Genomic DNA, 18238 nt, shown 5'->3' with positions numbered 1-18238 from the left:
TCCTCTCTAATAAAAGAGAAACATGGTAATTGGCGTTCGACCGCTACACTTCCCATTGGCTAATCAGGGCGATATGCAAATTAACTGCCAACCAAGATGGCGGCCGGCAGCCAGGCAGCTTAAACAGAACATGAGGCTTGCTTGCTTCAGTGATGGAGGAAACCAACGTTCCTCGCCTGCCTTGCTGGCCTCTGAGCTTTCAGTTTAAAAAACATTGTAACAAATATAGAAGCTAAACAAAACCCCAGAAACCAGCTTTCAGAGAGCTGGGATCTCAGAGCTGGAGTTGATACAGAGTTTCGATTATAGAACCGAAACAAACCAAATACCTGTTTTCAGCAGCTGGGGCATCAGAGCTGGAGCCAAGCCTCAGAGCTAAAGCTGGTCCAGAATAAAAAAAGAAAAAGAAAAAAAGGAGCAGTTGGGAGCTTCAGTCCCAGCCTGAAAACAGCCCTCAGCCCCTCACCCAGACTGGCCAGGCACCCCAGTGGGGACCCCCACCCTGAAGGGTGTGTGACCAGCTGCAAAAAGCCATCATCCCCTCATCCAGGCTGGCCAGGCACCCCAGTGGGGACCCCCACCCTGATACAGGACACCCTTCAGGGCAAACCAGCCGGCCCCCCACACGTGCACCAGGCCTCTATCTTATATAGTAAAAGGGTAATATGCCTCCCAGCACCGGGATCAGTGGAGCTGAGAGGCCTCCCGGCACCGGGATCAGCATGACAGGGGGCAGGGCCCAAACCCCCTGATCGCCCTGTGGCTCTGTGTGTGACGGGGTGGGGCCACAACCTCCCTATCCACCCTGCTCTTTTCGTGATAGGGAACCTGCCTATCACGGGAAGGCACCCCAAGCCCCTGATCAGCCCTGCTCTGTGCCTGATAGGGGGGAGCTCCCCAACCCCCTGATCACCCTGTGGCTCTGTGTGTGACAGGGTGCAGCGCCCCCAACCCCCCCACCCCACAGGCCCTGCTCTGTGTGTGACAGGGTAGAGCCATAACCTCCCTATTGGCCCTGCGCTGAGTGTGAGAGTGGCGGCGCCCAACCCCCTGATCGGCCCTGCTCTGTGGGTGATAGAGGGTGGGGCCCCGAGCCCCTGATCTGCCTTGCTCTGTGTGTGACAGGGGGCGGTGCGCCAACTCCCCTATCGGCCCTACTCTGTGAGTGACAGGGGGAGCTCCTCAACCCCTTGATGGGCCCTGCTCTGTGCGTGACAGGGGGGAGCTCCCCAACCCCCTGATCGACCCTGCTCTGTGCGTGACAGGGGGCAGCGCCCCAACCCCCTGATTGGCCCTGCTTTGTGCGTGACAGGGGGTTGCATCACAACCTCCCAATCCGCCCTGCTCTGTGCATGACAGGGGGTGGTGCCCCAACTCCCCAATCAGCCCTGCTCTGAGCCCCACCAGGAGCTGCACCTAGGGATTGGGCCTGCCCTCTGCCACCTGGGAGCAGACCTAAGCCGGCAGGTCGTTATCTCCTGAGGGGTCCCAGACTGTGAGAGAGCACAGGCCGGGCTGAGGTACTCCCCCTTCCCCCTCCCCCCCCCCCCGAGTGCACAAATTTTTGTGCACTGGGCCTATAGTATTAAATATTATCTATATTAGATAAACAGCTTTTCTCATACATATTGGTACCTCAGCCAGGTTTGTTCCTAAAACATAAGATTGTGTTCACAGGGCATCAGAACAACTCATGAAATTTTCAAAGACTCCCAACCTTTTCCTATGGAATCCATGCAGTAAGATTCAGTTTGACAGATTCTTCTTGACTAATCTGACTGGCTGTATTCATATCGTGCAAACATAGTTAGATATTTTTCTAGATAAAGAGATTGACTAAATAGATTCCCCCCTATGCACTCATATGCTTGATGGACATATTATTAACTCTGCATTTACTATCAAATTGAAGCTGATATATATCATAATCAAAGTTTCAATGGTCTAGTCAGGAATTCAGGATGTCTGACACGAATTAGTCCTGTCAATCCTACCTCTCACCACGTCGCTATTTTACCCCATTCTGTAGCCAGTCAATGTTTTTCTTATACAACCAGCATTTCATCTCTTCATCCTTATTTATTAGATCATTCATCTCTCTAAACACTCTGCGTCTTTTAGGATAAATCAGATAGCTTTCTTATTTACTCCTTTCCATTTAACACTATGGCCCTTCCTACCCTGTGTTTTGTGCACTCTCTCTCAGCTTTGAGCTCCTTGAGGGCAGGAGTCAAGAGGTCATTTTTTGCAGATGACACAGAATCAGGCAGATTGCCTGGTACAAAGTAAATATTCACCTGTTCATAGAATAAATGAACAAATTAATGCTTGAACAAATTGATCTTTGGATATTAGTTAGCAAAGAGTAATTTAAATTTGAGAAGAGAAAAAATGAAATGTCAGTAATAGAACTAAAGTGCTGTAAGATTAGTTAAGCTGAGTTAAAAGGATCAGTAAATATTTTGTGAACCAGTTAATCCTATCAAAGACATCTAAGATGCCTTTAACCAAAATAAATGCTTAGGTTGTAACAAAGAATAAAAAGTATTTATTTGAACAAGGGATTGCAATCCGGAAGCACAGATTCAGGTAAATTTGCTCTAGAGAGGACAAAGAAAGTCAGGGTTTCTAAAAGCAAAAACCACAAGTGCAGCTGTCATTTAGGGCCTCCATGCAAATGAAGGATGTGGCTAGTTAACAGGGGTTGGTTAGGTCCAATATGTAAATGAAGGATGCAAAAACTTCAAGTCTGTTCCCATTTAGGCCCTTTATGTATATGGATGATGCTGGCTGGTGAAATGATTGGTTCTTTTCAAAGTGAAAAATGTAGGTGATCTGGTTGCCATGGTAAGGAGAAAGTAAAATCCATAATGCAGTTTCCTGGTTAGCCAAATGGTTCAAACATTCATAAGTAGGACCTGCATAATGCAAAATCCTTTATAGCCTCCTGCCTTCACTTTAGTTCCTTCTACATAAATGGCTCTATCTTGGCACTTTCCACTCACAACACTCTGCTTCTTCAAAGTCTTCATATGGAGGTCAGGTCCAAGAAGGTCAGGAAGTTTTCTCAACCAAACTCCCCATCATATAGTGATTTATAGCTTTAGTTCTCATCAAAGCACTTCTCTCCAGAGAACAGCAAATTCTTCTAAGATAGCACAGCCTAATAGAAATATTATGAGCTATATTAATTATTTAAAATATTCTAGTAATCACATTTAAAAAACAAAAAAAGTGATACAAATTTTAATAATAAATTCAACCCAGTATATCCAAAATATGATCATTTCAATTTATAATCAGTACTAGAGGCCCAGTGCACAAAATTGTGCACTGGGGGAGGGGACCTTCAGCCCAGCCTGCACCCTCTCATAGTCAGGAACCCTCGGGGGATGTCCAACTGCCAGCTTATGTGGGGATCGGGCCTAAGCCGGCAGGCAGACATCCCTCTCGCAGTCCAGGAGCCCTTGCTCCTTACTTCCCTCCTGCTTGCTGCTTCTTACTGCTCGCCTAGCTGCTCCTTAGTGTTGCCGCAGAGGTGGGAGAGGTTCCCACCACCACCGCTGTGCTTGCCAGCTGTGAGCCCAGCTTCTGGCTGAGCAATGCTCCTCCTGTGGGAGCGCACTGACCACCCGGGGGCAGCTCCTGGATTGAGTGTCTGCTACCCAGTGGTCAGTGCGCATCATAGCGACCAGTCATTCTGGTTGTTCTGCCCTAACAGTCACTTATGTTTTTATTATATAGACTAGAGGCCCAGTGCACAAAAAATTTGTGCACTCGGGAGGAAAGGGGGGGTCCCTCAGCCTGGCCTGTGCCCTCTCGCAGTCTGGGACCCCTCAGGAGATAACGACCTGCTGGCTTAGGCCTGCTCCCGGGTGGCAGAGGGCAGGCCCAATCCCTAGGTGCAGCCCCTGGTCAGGCTCAGAGCAGGGCCAATTGGGGAGTTGGGGCGCCGCCCCTGTCATGCACAGAGTAGGGCGGATCTGGAGGTTGCAATGCCACCCTCAGTCACGCTCAGGGTAGGGCCAATTGGGGGGTTGGGGCACTGCCCCCTGTCACACTTAAGGCAGGGTCGATGGAGAGGTTGCAGCGCCACCCCCTGTCACGCACAGAGCAGGGCCAATCAGGGGGTTGGGGCGCTGCCCCCTGTCACTCACAGAGCAGGGCCGATCAGGGGGTTGGGGCACCGCCCCCTGTCACACACAGAGCACGGCGGATCATGGGGTTGGGGTGCTGCACCCTGTCACACTCAGGGCAGGGCCGATGGGGAGGCTATGGCTCTACCCCGTCACACACAGAGCAGGGCCCGTGGGGGGGGGGGGTTGGGGAGCTGCACCCTGTCACACACAGAGCAGGGCCAATCAGGGGGTTGGGGCGCCACACCCTGTCACACACAGAGCCACAGGGAAATCAGGGGGTTGGGGAGCTCCCCCATATCAGGCACAGAGCAGGGCTGATCAGGGAGTTGGGGCACTTTCCCTTGTCATGAACAGAGCAGGGTGGATAGGGAGGTTGTGGCCCCACCCCCTGTCACACACAGAGCCGCAGGGCGATCAGGGGGTTTGGGCGCTGCCCCCTGTCACGCTGATCCCGGTGCCGGGAGGCCTTTTGGCTCCGCTGATCCCGGTGCTGGGAGGCATATTACCCTTTCACTATATAGGATAGAGCCTGGTGCACGTGTGGGGGCCGGCTGGTTTGCCCTGAAGGGTGTCCTGGATCAGGGTGGGAGTCCCCACTGGGGTGCCTGGCCAGCCTGTGTGAGGGGATGATGGCTGTTTGCAGCTGGTCACACACCCTTCAGGGTGGGGGTCCCCACTGGGGTGCCTGGCCAGCCTGCGTGAGGGGATGATGCTGTTTTTAGCTGGTCACATACCCTTCAGTGTGGGGGTCCCCACTGGGGTGCCTGGCCAGTCTGGGTGAGGGTCTGAGGGCTGTTTTCAGGCTGGCAGGTGACGGAAGCTCCCAACCACTCCTTTTTTTCTTTTTTTTTTATTCTGGGCCAGCTTTAACTCTGAGGCTCCAGCTCTTAGGCCTCCGCTCCTGAAAGCAGGTATCTGGTTTGTTTCAGTTCTATAATCAAAACAATGTATAACTCCAGCTCTGAGATCCTTGCTCGCTGAAAGCAGGTTTCTGGGGTTTTGTTTAGCTTCTATATTTGTCACATGTTTCAAACTGCAGGCTCAGAGGCCGGCAAGGCAGGCGGGGAACATTGGTTTCCTCCGTCACTGAAGCAAGCAAGCCTCATGTTAGTTTCAAGCTGCCTGGCTGCTGGCCGCCATCTTGGCTGGCAGTTAATTTGCATATCGCCCTGATTAGCCAATGGGAAGGGTAGCGGTCGTACGCTAATTACCATGTTTCTCTTTTATTAGATAGGATATGTCATTATTATTTAGATATTTTTGCATGTGTGTGGTCTTTCAAATATAGTGATTATATTTACAGCACATTTGAATTAGGATTAGCGGTATTTTAAGTGCTCAATGACCACATATGGCTAAATGGCTGCTGTATTAGGAAATGCACTCTTAGGATTTTCTCATCAGCTTCTGCTATCTTCTCCCCAGTGCTACACCCCTTCAATTACATCTCAACTCTCTTTCATAGTACAGTGTTAAGACTAATATTTTTTACTATTTGGGAATTATTGGCTTTTCCCAGACAAATAGGACATCCCTGGCTTTAATAGTCACTTCTTTTTACAGCTTACACTCAGAGCATTGTTTTTAAACTGTGTGTGATTTTTTAAATTATATGTAATTATTAATTGTGTTTAAATTATATGTAATTATTAATTTTACAACACAAAATTTACCATTTTAAGTGTATATTTCAGTGCCATTAAGTACATTTACATTGCTCTACAGCTATTGCTACCATCCATCCCTAAAACTTTTTCGTATTTCCAAACTGAAACTCTGTACCCATTAAATATTAACTTCTCATTCTCCCTTCTTCCAGCTACTGGCCACAATCATTCTACTTTCTCTTTCTATGAATTTAAGTACTGTAGGTATCTCACTTAAATAGAATTATAAATTAGTTGTCATTTTGTGTCTAGTTTATTTCACTTAGTGTAATGTCCTCAAGGTTCATACATGCTTGTGTCAGAATTGCCTTTAAGGCTGTACAGTATTTCACTGTATGTATACATCACATTTTGTTTATTCATTCATCCATTGATGGATGCTTTGTCTGATCCCATTTTTTGGCTATTGTAAGTAATGCTGCTATGAACATGGATATGCAAATATCTGTTCATGTCTCTACTTTTCATTTGTTTTTGGTACATATCCAGAGGTAGAATTTTTGGATTATATGGTAATTCTAATTCTATGTTTAATTTTTTGAATAATCACCATATTGTTTCCCACAATGGCTGAGCATTTTATATTCCTACCAGCAATGTACAAAGGTTCCAGTTTCTTCACATATTTGCCAACACTTATTTTCTGTTTTGTTTTTGTTTGTTTGTTTTTAGTTTTTATAATAGCCATCCTGCATTTGTTTTTATTAGCATTTTTGGATGACATTAGTAATAGTAGAGGTAACACCAAGTTGGATAGTGATTGATATATGGGTATACTAATATTATCTGATATAAAACAGTCATTTGTACATTTATTTGATGAATGGCCTTTATGCTTTTATTAAGTTCTCTCAATTAGGCATTTTATTTTATTTTTTATTTTTTTTAAATATATATTTTATTGATTTTTTACAGAGAGGAAGGGAGAGGGATAGAGAGCTAGAAACATCGATGAGAGAGAAACATCAATCAGCTGCCTCCTGCACATCTCCCACTGGGGATGTGCCTGCAACCCAGGTACATGCCCTTGACTGGAATCAAACCCGGGACCCTTCAGTCCGCAGGCCGACACTCTAACCACTGAGCCAAACTGGTTTCAGCTCAATTAGGCATTTTAAACCCTACATTCTTATTGTCTTTGTCACTACTCACCATATGAATTCAGGGAAATTGCTTAATTTCTTTGATATTTACAAAAACAGTAATAAATTTTCTCATGGGCTTATTATAATTATCAAATGAGTTAATCAATTTAAAATGGCTTTAAAAACCTTTAAATAATAGATATATTAAAGGGATTAAAGTTGTCTTTAAGAGTTGTTTTTACAGCCAATTAGGTGACAGAGTACTGAAAAATTGCTTCCTGACATCATGTGACTAACTTTCCAACTAAATCACCTCATTACTTCTTCCAAGTTCCCCTATGCACTAACCAGTTATAAATACATGGCCATATTTAGCACATATAAATATATGCTTTAACCTTAGAGATTTTGACACTATTTATAAGAGAAATACAGGTAAGAAACTTTTAGATTCCAGTAGAATCTTCCATAAGGATCTTCTGTCTTTTGTAAAAAAAAAAAGACAAAAAATGTAATTACCACTTGCACCATCTTAAAATTACAGGGTCAATTCTTTTTGAGTTAGTTTTCTCTGTACACTTTGCTGCTTAGGTTAGGCCAAAGGCAATTAGTCCTTTAGGGATATTTGAGGACCCACTTAGTGCAGTAATTGAAATATTTTAAAATCCCATTTAAAAATACATATGTATGATCATATGATTTTTATCCTTTATTTTGTTAATGTGGTGTACCACATTGATTGACTTACATATTTACATATTTTACATATCCTTATACCCTGAGTAAGCCACACTTGATCGTGTTATATTATCTTTCTAATGTATTATATTCTATTTGCTAGTATTTTTTTTAGGACTTTTGCATCTCTATCCTCAAAGATAGTGGTCTGTAATTTTATTATTTCATGTGGTCCTTGCCAGGTTTTAGTATCAGGATAATGTTGGCCTCAATAGATGCAGAAAAAGTATTTGACAAGGTATAATATCCATTTATGATTAAAACGCTCAATAAGGTCAGGAACAAGACAAAGGGTCCTGCTCTCACCACTAGTATTCAAGAGAGTTCAGGAAGCTCTAACCCGAGCAGTCCAGACAGGAGAAAGAAAGAAAAGACATTCAAATTAAGAATGAAAAAGTAAATTCTCTCTCTTTTGTTTTAGATGACATGATTCTTAATATAGGAAAAACCCTAAAGACTCCACCAAAATAAAATTATTAGACAAATACAGTAATGTTGTAGAGTATAAAGTCAATATACAAAGACTTATGGTATTCCTATATACTAATGATGATATTTTAGAAAATAAATGAAAAAAAATTCCACTTGCAGGTGCAACAAAAATAATAAAATACCTAGGAATAAACTTAATAAAACATGTGAAGGACCTACATACTGAAATCAATACATTTCTGAAAGAAATTGAAGAAGACACAAAGAAATGGAAAGATAATCCGTGTTCATGAATTGGAAGAATCAACATAGTTAAAATGATCATATTACCTAAAGCAATATACAGACACTAGTGCCCTGGTGCATAGTGAAAGGAAATTAATTAGAAGGTGGCCAGCGGGGTGGGACTGGGCAAGATGATGGAACACACCCTAGAGCCAACCTCTTGCAGTCCCTCCTCAGCCAGCCACACCTGGGGTGGTGCCACGGCTCAAAGGACATCTGCAGAGTGAGCAGGGATCCCTCCAGCATGTGGGGTCCCTCAGCCTGGCCTGTGGAAATAGGGCTGAAACTGACTCTCCCAAATTGTGAGAGGGAGGTTCTCGGGTTACACACCCCGGAATCAGGCTCCCTCCTCTCTGGTTCCGGGTATGTCACCTGAGAATCACCACTGCTAAGTCACCGCAGCTCGCAGCTCCTGAGTTACGTGTCTGCTCCCTGGTGGTCAGTGTGCATCAGAGCTACCAGTTGGAGCGTCTGCCCCCTGGTGGTCATTACATGTCATAACTACCAGTCGGATGGTCAGATGGTCACTTAGCCTTTTATATAAAGAGATAGTGCAAAAGAAACAAAAAGGCAACTGACTGAATGGGAGATGATAGGTGTAAACAAATCCAAAGAGGGGTTAGTATCCAAAATGTATAAATAACTCATAAAACTCAATATCAAACAAGCAGTCCAATTAAAAAATGGGCAGAGGACCTAAACAGACACCTCTCCCATAAAGACATACAAACAGCCAATAGATACATGGACAGCTATTAGGGAAATGCTAACCAAAACTATAATGAGATACACCAGTTGTATCCACTGCCCTTCCACTTCAAACCTGTTAGAATGGCTATTATCAACAACACAAGTAACAACAACAAAAATGCTATTTTTTAGATTGAAAATGTGCCTAAATTCACAGAGACAGAAAGTGGCTGAATAATCATGTGGCCCCAGGCAGTGTGGCTCCCAAATTGGTCCTCTTATCCACATACAACATCTATTCAATCACAGCCACACTCTCTCAAATGCCAAGGCAAAGCCCAAGGGAAGAAGGATATTTGATTAGAAATACCATTCAGATTAGCTAAGCATTGTAGCGATGGTTCAATAAGTGGGGGTACTTAGCTGTTGTTTCTAAGTCAAGGATGAAAATAACTGCAGATATTTAAGTGAAATATTCCATATGCTCTTCTACAGTCACATATCTATCTCACAACAATATAATGAATCTTATTAAATGTGTTCAATATGCTGATCATATTTTATGAGAATAAGTATGACTTATAAAACACTGTCCTTTCTGTGTAATAATCTAGCAACAGCCATGATAATTTACAGATGAATGAGCTTCAGAGCCAGTCAGAACAATGGAGGAGAAAGTGAACTGTTTATATAGATGTGAACTGAAATCACATGGTTGCATAATCACTTTTCCTATTGCTGAATAGCTAAGAAGCCATAGATTGTATTCATTACCTTTGGTGAAGGAAATCTGGAGTACTTGGAAAAACTGGGGGGGTTATTTTTTCTTTTCCTTTTTTTCTGACTTCTCTCCCATTATCATTTCTTACATAGGATACTCTGAAAAAGGACAATAACTATTTCAATTTACCACAACAGTGTCCTATATTTACAATGGGTTAAGATTAGAAGCATGTATTAAGGATTTTTTTCCTACCCAAACTAAATTGCAGACTGAGGACTAAGAAACAAAATATAGTTTTCTATTCTCTAAATGTTATACCCTTAGTGTCTTCTCTAACTCTAGATGAAAATCCTGTAGTGTAGGTTAGTAGGGACTGAAGTAAGGACTGAAGCCTTATCTATAAGGGAACAGGAATCACTCATATATCTGCGGTTCAAGAAGACTTAAGAGTTTGTATTCATAGAATTGGAAGAGGATCACGTGTATTCATTAAATGTATTACCCAGTTAAAACTTGTTTTTACAGTGGGAAGAAGAGCTCGTGATGAGAATTGTGAATAATAAACTGTAATTTGAGATGTTTATAGAGGCCAAATTGATGCCTACAATTATAACAAGTAATTATTGCCATTTTGCTTTCCAGTGTGTATGTACAGAGAGCCATCGCTACATGAAATTGGAGAAAAACAAGGGCGTTCGAGGAAAAGTTCTGGAACACCAACCATGAATGGAGGCAAAGTTGTGAATCAAGATTCAACATAGCTGAGAACTCTTCCCTTTGTCCCTCTCTCATCCCTTCCCTTTCCCCTTCTCCTTTACCCATTTTCTTCCAATAAATCCACCCAAGGAGAGAAAAATAAAATGGCAACACAGGACCTAGTGGCTTCCAAAATCTTCCTTTGTGTAGGACAGGAAAATTGAACCCAAGCTTTCCTGTTGCAGCGTGGTAGAAAATGCACATGCACAAAGATTAGCACACATATAAGCAAGGGGGAAATAAATAAAGACTCCACAAACATTAAAGTAAATTGTGCATTTATTACTAGAAGGCTAATTGTAATGAAGACATAACTGTAATAAAGAAGAAATAAAGTTACTACCTTAAAGAAAAGGGCTTTGTAGAATTGAACTTACAAATTGATGTAATACCCTAAATAGCTTAAGCTCTTGGTAATGCTGTGATGAGTGCTTTGTTTTGATTTTGTATTTTCTTTGGGTATCTGAAATTAACACATTATTACATCCTGTTTTCAGGATGTTTTTAAACCATGATATTGAACATTTACTTATAGATTTTTAATGCCTCGAAAATATGTAATAAGGAATCACTTAACATCAAGAAAAATTTAAAAATTTATTTTTGAAGTTATTATTTAAAATTGTTTTAGACAAAGGATAGTCTTCTGTTGAATCTAATGGTATTAACAAATTTAATTCCATCATAAAAAGTTTCAGATTCTCTTAAGAGATTGTCATATTTTTATCAAAGATATTAACCTAGGATCTCATTTTTTTTTTAGTAATTTAGATAATTTTTTTTCTAAGACTGAAGTAAATTTTTGGAATTATTTGTTATTACCATGCCTGGGCAATGATGTACAATTTACATGCTCTTACTATTTGGTCTGATTTTTGACTTTGTGGACAACTTTGAGAGTATAGGTGCATGTCTAGTTGTCTTAGAGAGAATTTTTATCATCTCTTGCAGCAGGAAAGAAGGAAGAGGAATTTTACATAAGAAAATACACCCTAGAAAACTGGTCAAACCAAATTATGTCTGCCTTTGTAACTTACCAGAGTTTTATGTATACGGCATTTTCCAAACTCTGCCATGATGTTGGGAGGCATGGCTGTGAAATTCCTAACTTACTATTTTATGAAGCAGATGGATACATATCCTTGTTTATAAGTCGAGGTGACAATAAGTGTGTTTCCTTGGGAATTTGTAATAGACTTAATTTTTCTGGGGTTTAGAGGAACAATATGGAATTGACAGCTATGGTTTCAACAGACAGGGTTGTATGAGCAGCTTAAAGTAGTAAAAAAAAAAAACCTCAGTGTAAGGCAAATGCATAGTTAGGAATACTGAAGTATTAGAAAATATTAGGGAAGAAATTAACATTATTCACTTGCCTTGGAACAAATAGATCTACTTAGTCCTACAAATCAGGAATGGTGTAGAGACATCCAAATTAAAGTAAAACAAAACAGAATGTTAGAAAAATGTATGCTGATTCATGGATATTATTAAGAAGACTTAGCATGTTACTTCTCCTGTAATTCTACTGTCTGGCATGTATTGCTCCAAATATTACTCCCTAAAATGTATACTCTTTGAAGACACTCTAGGTCCTCACTTCAATGACCTTGCCATTGGTTGCTGTATTCTTTCAAGGTCACCACAGTTTCTCTCACTCTACACAATCATTATTCTCCAATAGTGGTTCCTGTACTTCACCAAGTATTCTATTAATGTTATCAGGAGATTAGCAGAAAACAAAATGGAAGAATTTGCCTAATCAATTGCAAAGGATGAAAGTTATGTATCTAGGCAAGGATTTTGAGCACAAATTTGCAAGAAATATTTGTTTAACCAAAATACTTGGAAAGTAACAAATAAAGACATTGAAATTAAAGAAAAAAGGGAATGTTGGAAAAGAATGCCCTTGTAAAAAAAACAAACACACAAACAAACAAACAAAAACCTGGTTGTATTTCTCCTTGTCACTCTTGATTCAACTTGATTATAAATGCACCTGTCACTTTCAGGACCAAACAAATCCCAAGCACAAAGCCTTATTTTCTTTAAAGACATAAAAAGGAGACTTCTACAAAATGGGTCACAGGCTCATTTAGCATGAAATGACTTATGGGGCTATGTCCACACCCATGTATTCACTCACCACAAACTCATCAGTGACACCATTTTCACAAAGTGTTATCAATTACTCAGATAACTTCATGACAGAATACATTTAATCCAGTTAAATATTATGAAAAATATGATAGAGGTATGAATCTCCAATAGAATTCTTCCCTGTGTTTTCAGTGGCTGCTTGTTTGTCATCTAGAGTCATTTGTTTCCTTCCTAACAGCAGTTAAAAAGCAGAGTTCTAACTCCCCAATTTCTATATATTTTTTTCCTCTATAGCATTTAAGCAAACGTTCATCACAGTAAAAATGTTTTGGATGTTAGCTTTGTCTTAGTTACAGTTAAGTTAGAGAATAAGTCAGAAACATATTACATTATCACATGAACCTGACTGTGGTTTAGAGCACAGGTGAGCATTTGCTTAACTACTGCTTCCTTTGTGAGCACCCAAAACCTGTCATAGAAAATGTCAGTATTCACAGTCTAGGTTTTTTTTTTTAAAAAAAATTAGCAATTGTAAACATAATTATCTGGTTTTCTCCAAAAATATGAGCCAGTTTAAATAGTTTATTTTCAGGTTTATTCAAGTAAAATAATTCTTTACTTTGATATATTCATTATTCCAAATTCTGGGTCTCAATTCATCCCTCAATTATTCTCCTATAAGTGAAGTAAGCGTTTTTAAAAAATTAATTCTCAGGAGAAACATAACTTCTAGCAAAGCTTTGTAATTGGCTCTGTACCTATATGTTAATACATGGTTAGCCCAAGAGTCCTTATTATAACATGTTTTGAAATCACTGGGCTTAAGAATGAGGACAAAACTTTTGAGACTCTCACAAAATAGTTTTCTGGTCAATATACCCAACTTGCTTGTTAAGCTAGAAGTTTGAGGTCTTGAAACAAAATGGTGTTTTAGCTCCATTTGCTAATTCAGAGACTTTTGTGACTCTGGAAACTGGAGGACAGCAAGCAAACCTATTTGTGATCGCAGTAATAGTTTGGGTTGTGGATTTTACATATGAATTTTATAGCACATTTTTAGCCACAAAGACCTGGCCCAATAAAGAGATGTCAATTGATTAACATTGTGATGCCTTATGGACCTCCTTATAACCCAGATAGCTTTTTAGAAGAACTGTGTTGAAGACAATGACAATGCTGTAGATAGGTATTATATATAGATGGGTGAGCTTGTGGTGCCTCTAGAAAGAGATGAGAATATTAAGATAAAGTCAAAGGATCAAGAATGGCTTAACATGTATTGAAAAGTTTGACGGTCCTAACTTAGGACCACTGATTTCTTGGTGAAGAAGCATGACTACATCAACAGTAATTTTTTTTAAACACAGACCCAGAAATAATGAATCTATTATTGCACTTTTATGGCTTAATGTACCAGGCCTTGCTCTGAGAAGGGTTTCCATGAAGTTGCTTCATTTCATCTGCACAAGGTGAAACACATTCAAGCATAAAAAAATTCCCTGCTCATTGTAATATCATAAAAAGCTGAGATTGTAAATAGCGTTTTTTAAAAATCAGAATCACATTTAAAACAGTGGATTGTTCTACAAATATATATGTGTAAATAAATATACATATGCTTCTGAAATAAGGACTAATTATATAGAATTTTTATTTGATTTGTGGTATTTAGTTATAGGTAATCAAAAATAAAGAGATTTGAATGTAAGACTTTATATATAAATGTATATTTCTAATGATAGTATAAATTGCCACTTTATAATAAAAGAAGAAACAGGTGGGAACACTAGTCAAAGCACATGCTCCTTCAGAACTTCACGATCTGAATCCCCTTTTTGATGCAGAGGCAATTATTTTTTTATTTCTAAAAAGTTATATTATAAACCTATACTTCCTGAAACAGATTCCATGATAAGTCACAGCAAATTGAAAATTTATGTTTGAGGGCAGGAAAAAGATGCTAAACTCTGATCTTTATTTTTTCGGGATTTTTTCCTGGAGCCCAAGTTAAATATTCAATATGTAAGATCTAAAATAAGTGAAAATTGGTCATGTTCAGAGATGGCATGTTGATTTTTGGTATCAAACAGAAGCAAAAATATATTTGACATTATACTAATAGCATAAAATAATGTCATAGATTTCACCATTAGATGTTTTATTAGTTGGAAAGAATGAATTGAAGCTTCTTTGTCTTTGCTCCAAGCACAACCTAAAAAGACAGTGACATTCATTTCACTGAAAGTTGTTCAAAAGTCCAAAATATACTCCCATGAGTAGAATCGGTATTAGCTCCATTACAAGGTTCAATGTTGCAGTCTTAAGAAATTATTGACACTGAAATGTTTAATAAACATGTTGTATGAGAAACTGAACAAATTCATGTTTTGTTTTTGCATTAAAGCACAGACTATTCAAATTATGGCTTTTTGAGATCAGATTTGTAAAATGTTTATACATCCCAACCTTCCTAAACTAAAAAGCAATTATAATCTTGATATGCTCATGCATGTACATAAAATACTTGCACTTTTTTTACATTAAATTTCTTTGGGAAGTGTCTCTCCTTTTTTTAATGTGTTTATCCTATAATGTCACTAAAAAAGTGCTGTGCCTTATTAAAAAAAAATGCCTTTATAGGTGGGGAATAAGTAAAATTTTTTTGAACACTGCAGTCAAAAGTAAAAATTAGTTTCTAAATATGAAGTTACTGTGGTAAATCTAACACTTCTCTTTTTTTAAGATTAAAAAGTAGAGCACATTCATTTATTCATAATTTACTACATACTCAGTTGAGTTTAGGGATCATACACTAAATTATAGTCTCTCCAAATCCAAAAAGGCAGAAATATAAATAAATAATGTAATGATAGAAAGTGTTACAAAAGGTATATTACTAAGATTTTGTTTTTGTTGTTAATCCTCACCTGAGGATATTTTCCATTGATTTTTAGAGAGAGTAGAAGGAGAGGGGGAGAGACAGGGAGGGAGAAACATCAGTGTTAGAGAGACACATCAATTGGTTGCCCCCCAAAACTGAGATATGTGCCCTTGTCCGGAATTGAACCCTGGACCTTTTGGGTTGTGGATAGATGCTTTATCCACTGAGCCAAACATGCCAGGGTCCTCAGATTTTATATATAGCCGATTATGCAACAAGGACACCTAGAGGGAAGACAAGGATTGAAAAAAGATTAGGTTTTACTTAGTAATAAAAGACAATAAGTAGGGGAAATATGTTGAAGAAAAGGTATGGAGACAAAAAAATAGGACTTGCTTAGGAAATACTTATGAATGAAACATGGAAAGAATGTTCAGATGAGGTGGTGGGAGGTGGGTGGGAAACTGAGTTGAGATTAATAAAAAGGAAAAGTTATTCAATGTTTGGTCAATGCACTCTGGATGTGTTTGAGCCTTGTTATTTGTTAGGATGCTGGTTGCATCATAACAGAATCTCCAAAACAAATGGCCTTCATCTAGGGGTTCACAGTATTATTGCTGAGACTTAATTTGCCCATTGTTCTCTCAGCTCTGCTACATCCATTTATAATGCCTTCTCTTTTGGAGCCAGGAATTCTTTTACAAGTTGCAGACACCACATATTTATGACATCTATTTTCTTTTATAATCCCCCAGTGAACATCTCCTCAATCCTCCCAAATTGGGCTTTCAGTTCATAACTGAAGGAACTACTGTAGGCAGGAATTTGAGATATGTTGACTGGTTTTAGTCATTTGGTGCCTTTACCTAGACTTATAGGTGAGAAGTATTTTTCCAAAGATACAGGTCTGCATAGATGAGCACTGAATATTTGAATAAAATTCAGAGTGACTTATTAAGAGGAAATTAAAATGAATGATGAGTAACAAAAAAGCAAAAACAAACCAGCAAATCTCCATAATCTATTAATGAATATAATTCCTAGAACAGCTGATTGGATAGTCAAAAAACTGGCAGAGAATTTCAAAAATGTTGTTGACTCAAAGCCACTTTCATAGGCCAGGAGGTATTAACAAAGGCATTGAGGATTCAATTCCTTTAGCATTATGAAATGCCTGCTATGCCAAAGGCACTGTGAGGGTCACTAAGGAAGCTATAAACAGATGCAAGTATAAACAAAAGTGATCCATTGGACAATAACTCAATATATCTAGTATGGCCAATGCATATAGATGACCATCACAAAGAAGACTAGAAGATGCATTTTGGCTATTCTAAATCAGAAGTATTTTTCATATCTACATTTTCATAAGCATAAAAACCCTGCTCACATTAGGTAATTACAAAATGTGAAGGCTCTTTGGGACCTCTGAAACCTGGGACAGCTATACATGCCATTGTCGAGTCTTCTCTACAAATGATAGCATTCATTTGAACATTTTGAGTGTTGTTAAATATACTAATTTCCCAAAGCAGCCTATTCCATTTCTGGGCAATACTAGTTTTATAATGTTTTTACTTACATGAAGTAAGTTGTTCTGTAGCTTCTAACCATTGTTTTAAATTTCATCCATAGGGCTCTTCAATGTCACTTTAATTCCCCAAGTACAAAAAAGTCTTAGATATTTGCAGATCACTCTCATTCTTTCTCACTCTTCTCTTCAAGTAGTTTCTGCTCATGTGAAATATTTTCAGTTCTTTTAAATATTTTGTTTTTTTATTATTCTATTTATTTTACTCAAACTCTAATAACTTGGAGTGCACAATACAACATGATATTTCTGAAATAATCTACCTTGTCTGAAACACCTCCTCATTCTTGATATTATGTATAACAGTGTTCTATAAAATTACATCTACTTTATTACAACCTCATCTAAAAAATTTTTAACATTCAAGTCAATTTCTATTTTTCACCTTTTCATCCCTATGAATCAAACTAAGGCAAAGGTGTGTCAACAGGCAGACAATGATAATTCTAAACTAAGTTTGACAAACCTAACTCCAATAGACACATATTTAAAAATTTCCAGATATACTACCAAATTGCCATTCAATGATTAATCATGAATCCTTCAGTTAACTTTGTGTTATCCTACCTAATTTTGTGTGACCCAATCAATCTGTTTTCAGGGATTAACCACAATGCATTTTCTTTTCTCAATTCACCTGGGGCAAGGTTTCAGAGGTGATCATTCTGATATAAAGTCTTATCCTTAGAATAGATGTGCTCTTATAGGAGAAATGGTTTTACTCCATTTTAATTATAGTTTCTCTCCTAGTTACTGCTAATTTAAACTAATAATCCCTTACACACAAGAATCAGACTTCTCAGGATTATTACTTAGTTTTTCAATGACTTGTTATTTTAAATTTTACTTACTTGTTTCAATACAAGTTGGGGAAAAAGCAGGTTTACTGAAAATAATACAATAATTAATAAATAATAATATAAGAATAAACTCTGTGTTCCACAAACAACTGTAACCCTACTTTTGCCCTGCCCTGTAATTATTTCCAGATCTCTTCAAATTCCTATTCAAAGTTTGCTTCTCTGAGTCAGCTTACAGTGTTCTGGTGCACATTCACAAAAGCTCCTAAACTAGTAACATTTCTGAAGATTTGAGGACCTGAAAATGCTTTCTGCTTGCCTTTGTCTAGGAGTGACTACTGGTGGGTATC

At 39.0% G+C, this 18238-nt stretch overlaps 1 protein-coding gene across 6 annotated transcripts in view; it reads left to right on the top strand.

Annotated features, from left to right (window-relative positions):
- FGF12 (fibroblast growth factor 12) overlaps nucleotides 1-15178 on the top strand; it is a 538919-nt gene extending 523741 nt beyond the window's left edge. For all 6 annotated transcript variants that reach the window (XM_059687391.1, XM_059687394.1, XM_059687393.1 and 3 more), the window contains one exon: nucleotides 10403-15178. In XM_059687391.1, the coding sequence (XP_059543374.1) occupies nucleotides 10403-10521 (119 nt within the window). In that variant the 3' untranslated portion in view covers nucleotides 10522-15178. The remainder of the gene's footprint in view (nucleotides 1-10402) is intronic.
- Nucleotides 15179-18238: the final 3060 nt, after the last annotated feature.

Source organism: Myotis daubentonii, chromosome 3, assembly GCF_963259705.1.
Source record: "Myotis daubentonii chromosome 3, mMyoDau2.1, whole genome shotgun sequence".
In the NCBI taxonomy this organism is placed as follows: Eukaryota; Metazoa; Chordata; class Mammalia; order Chiroptera; family Vespertilionidae; genus Myotis; species Myotis daubentonii.
The sequence above is the reverse complement of the archived record's forward strand: the minus strand, read 5'-3'. Positions and strand labels throughout refer to the sequence as shown.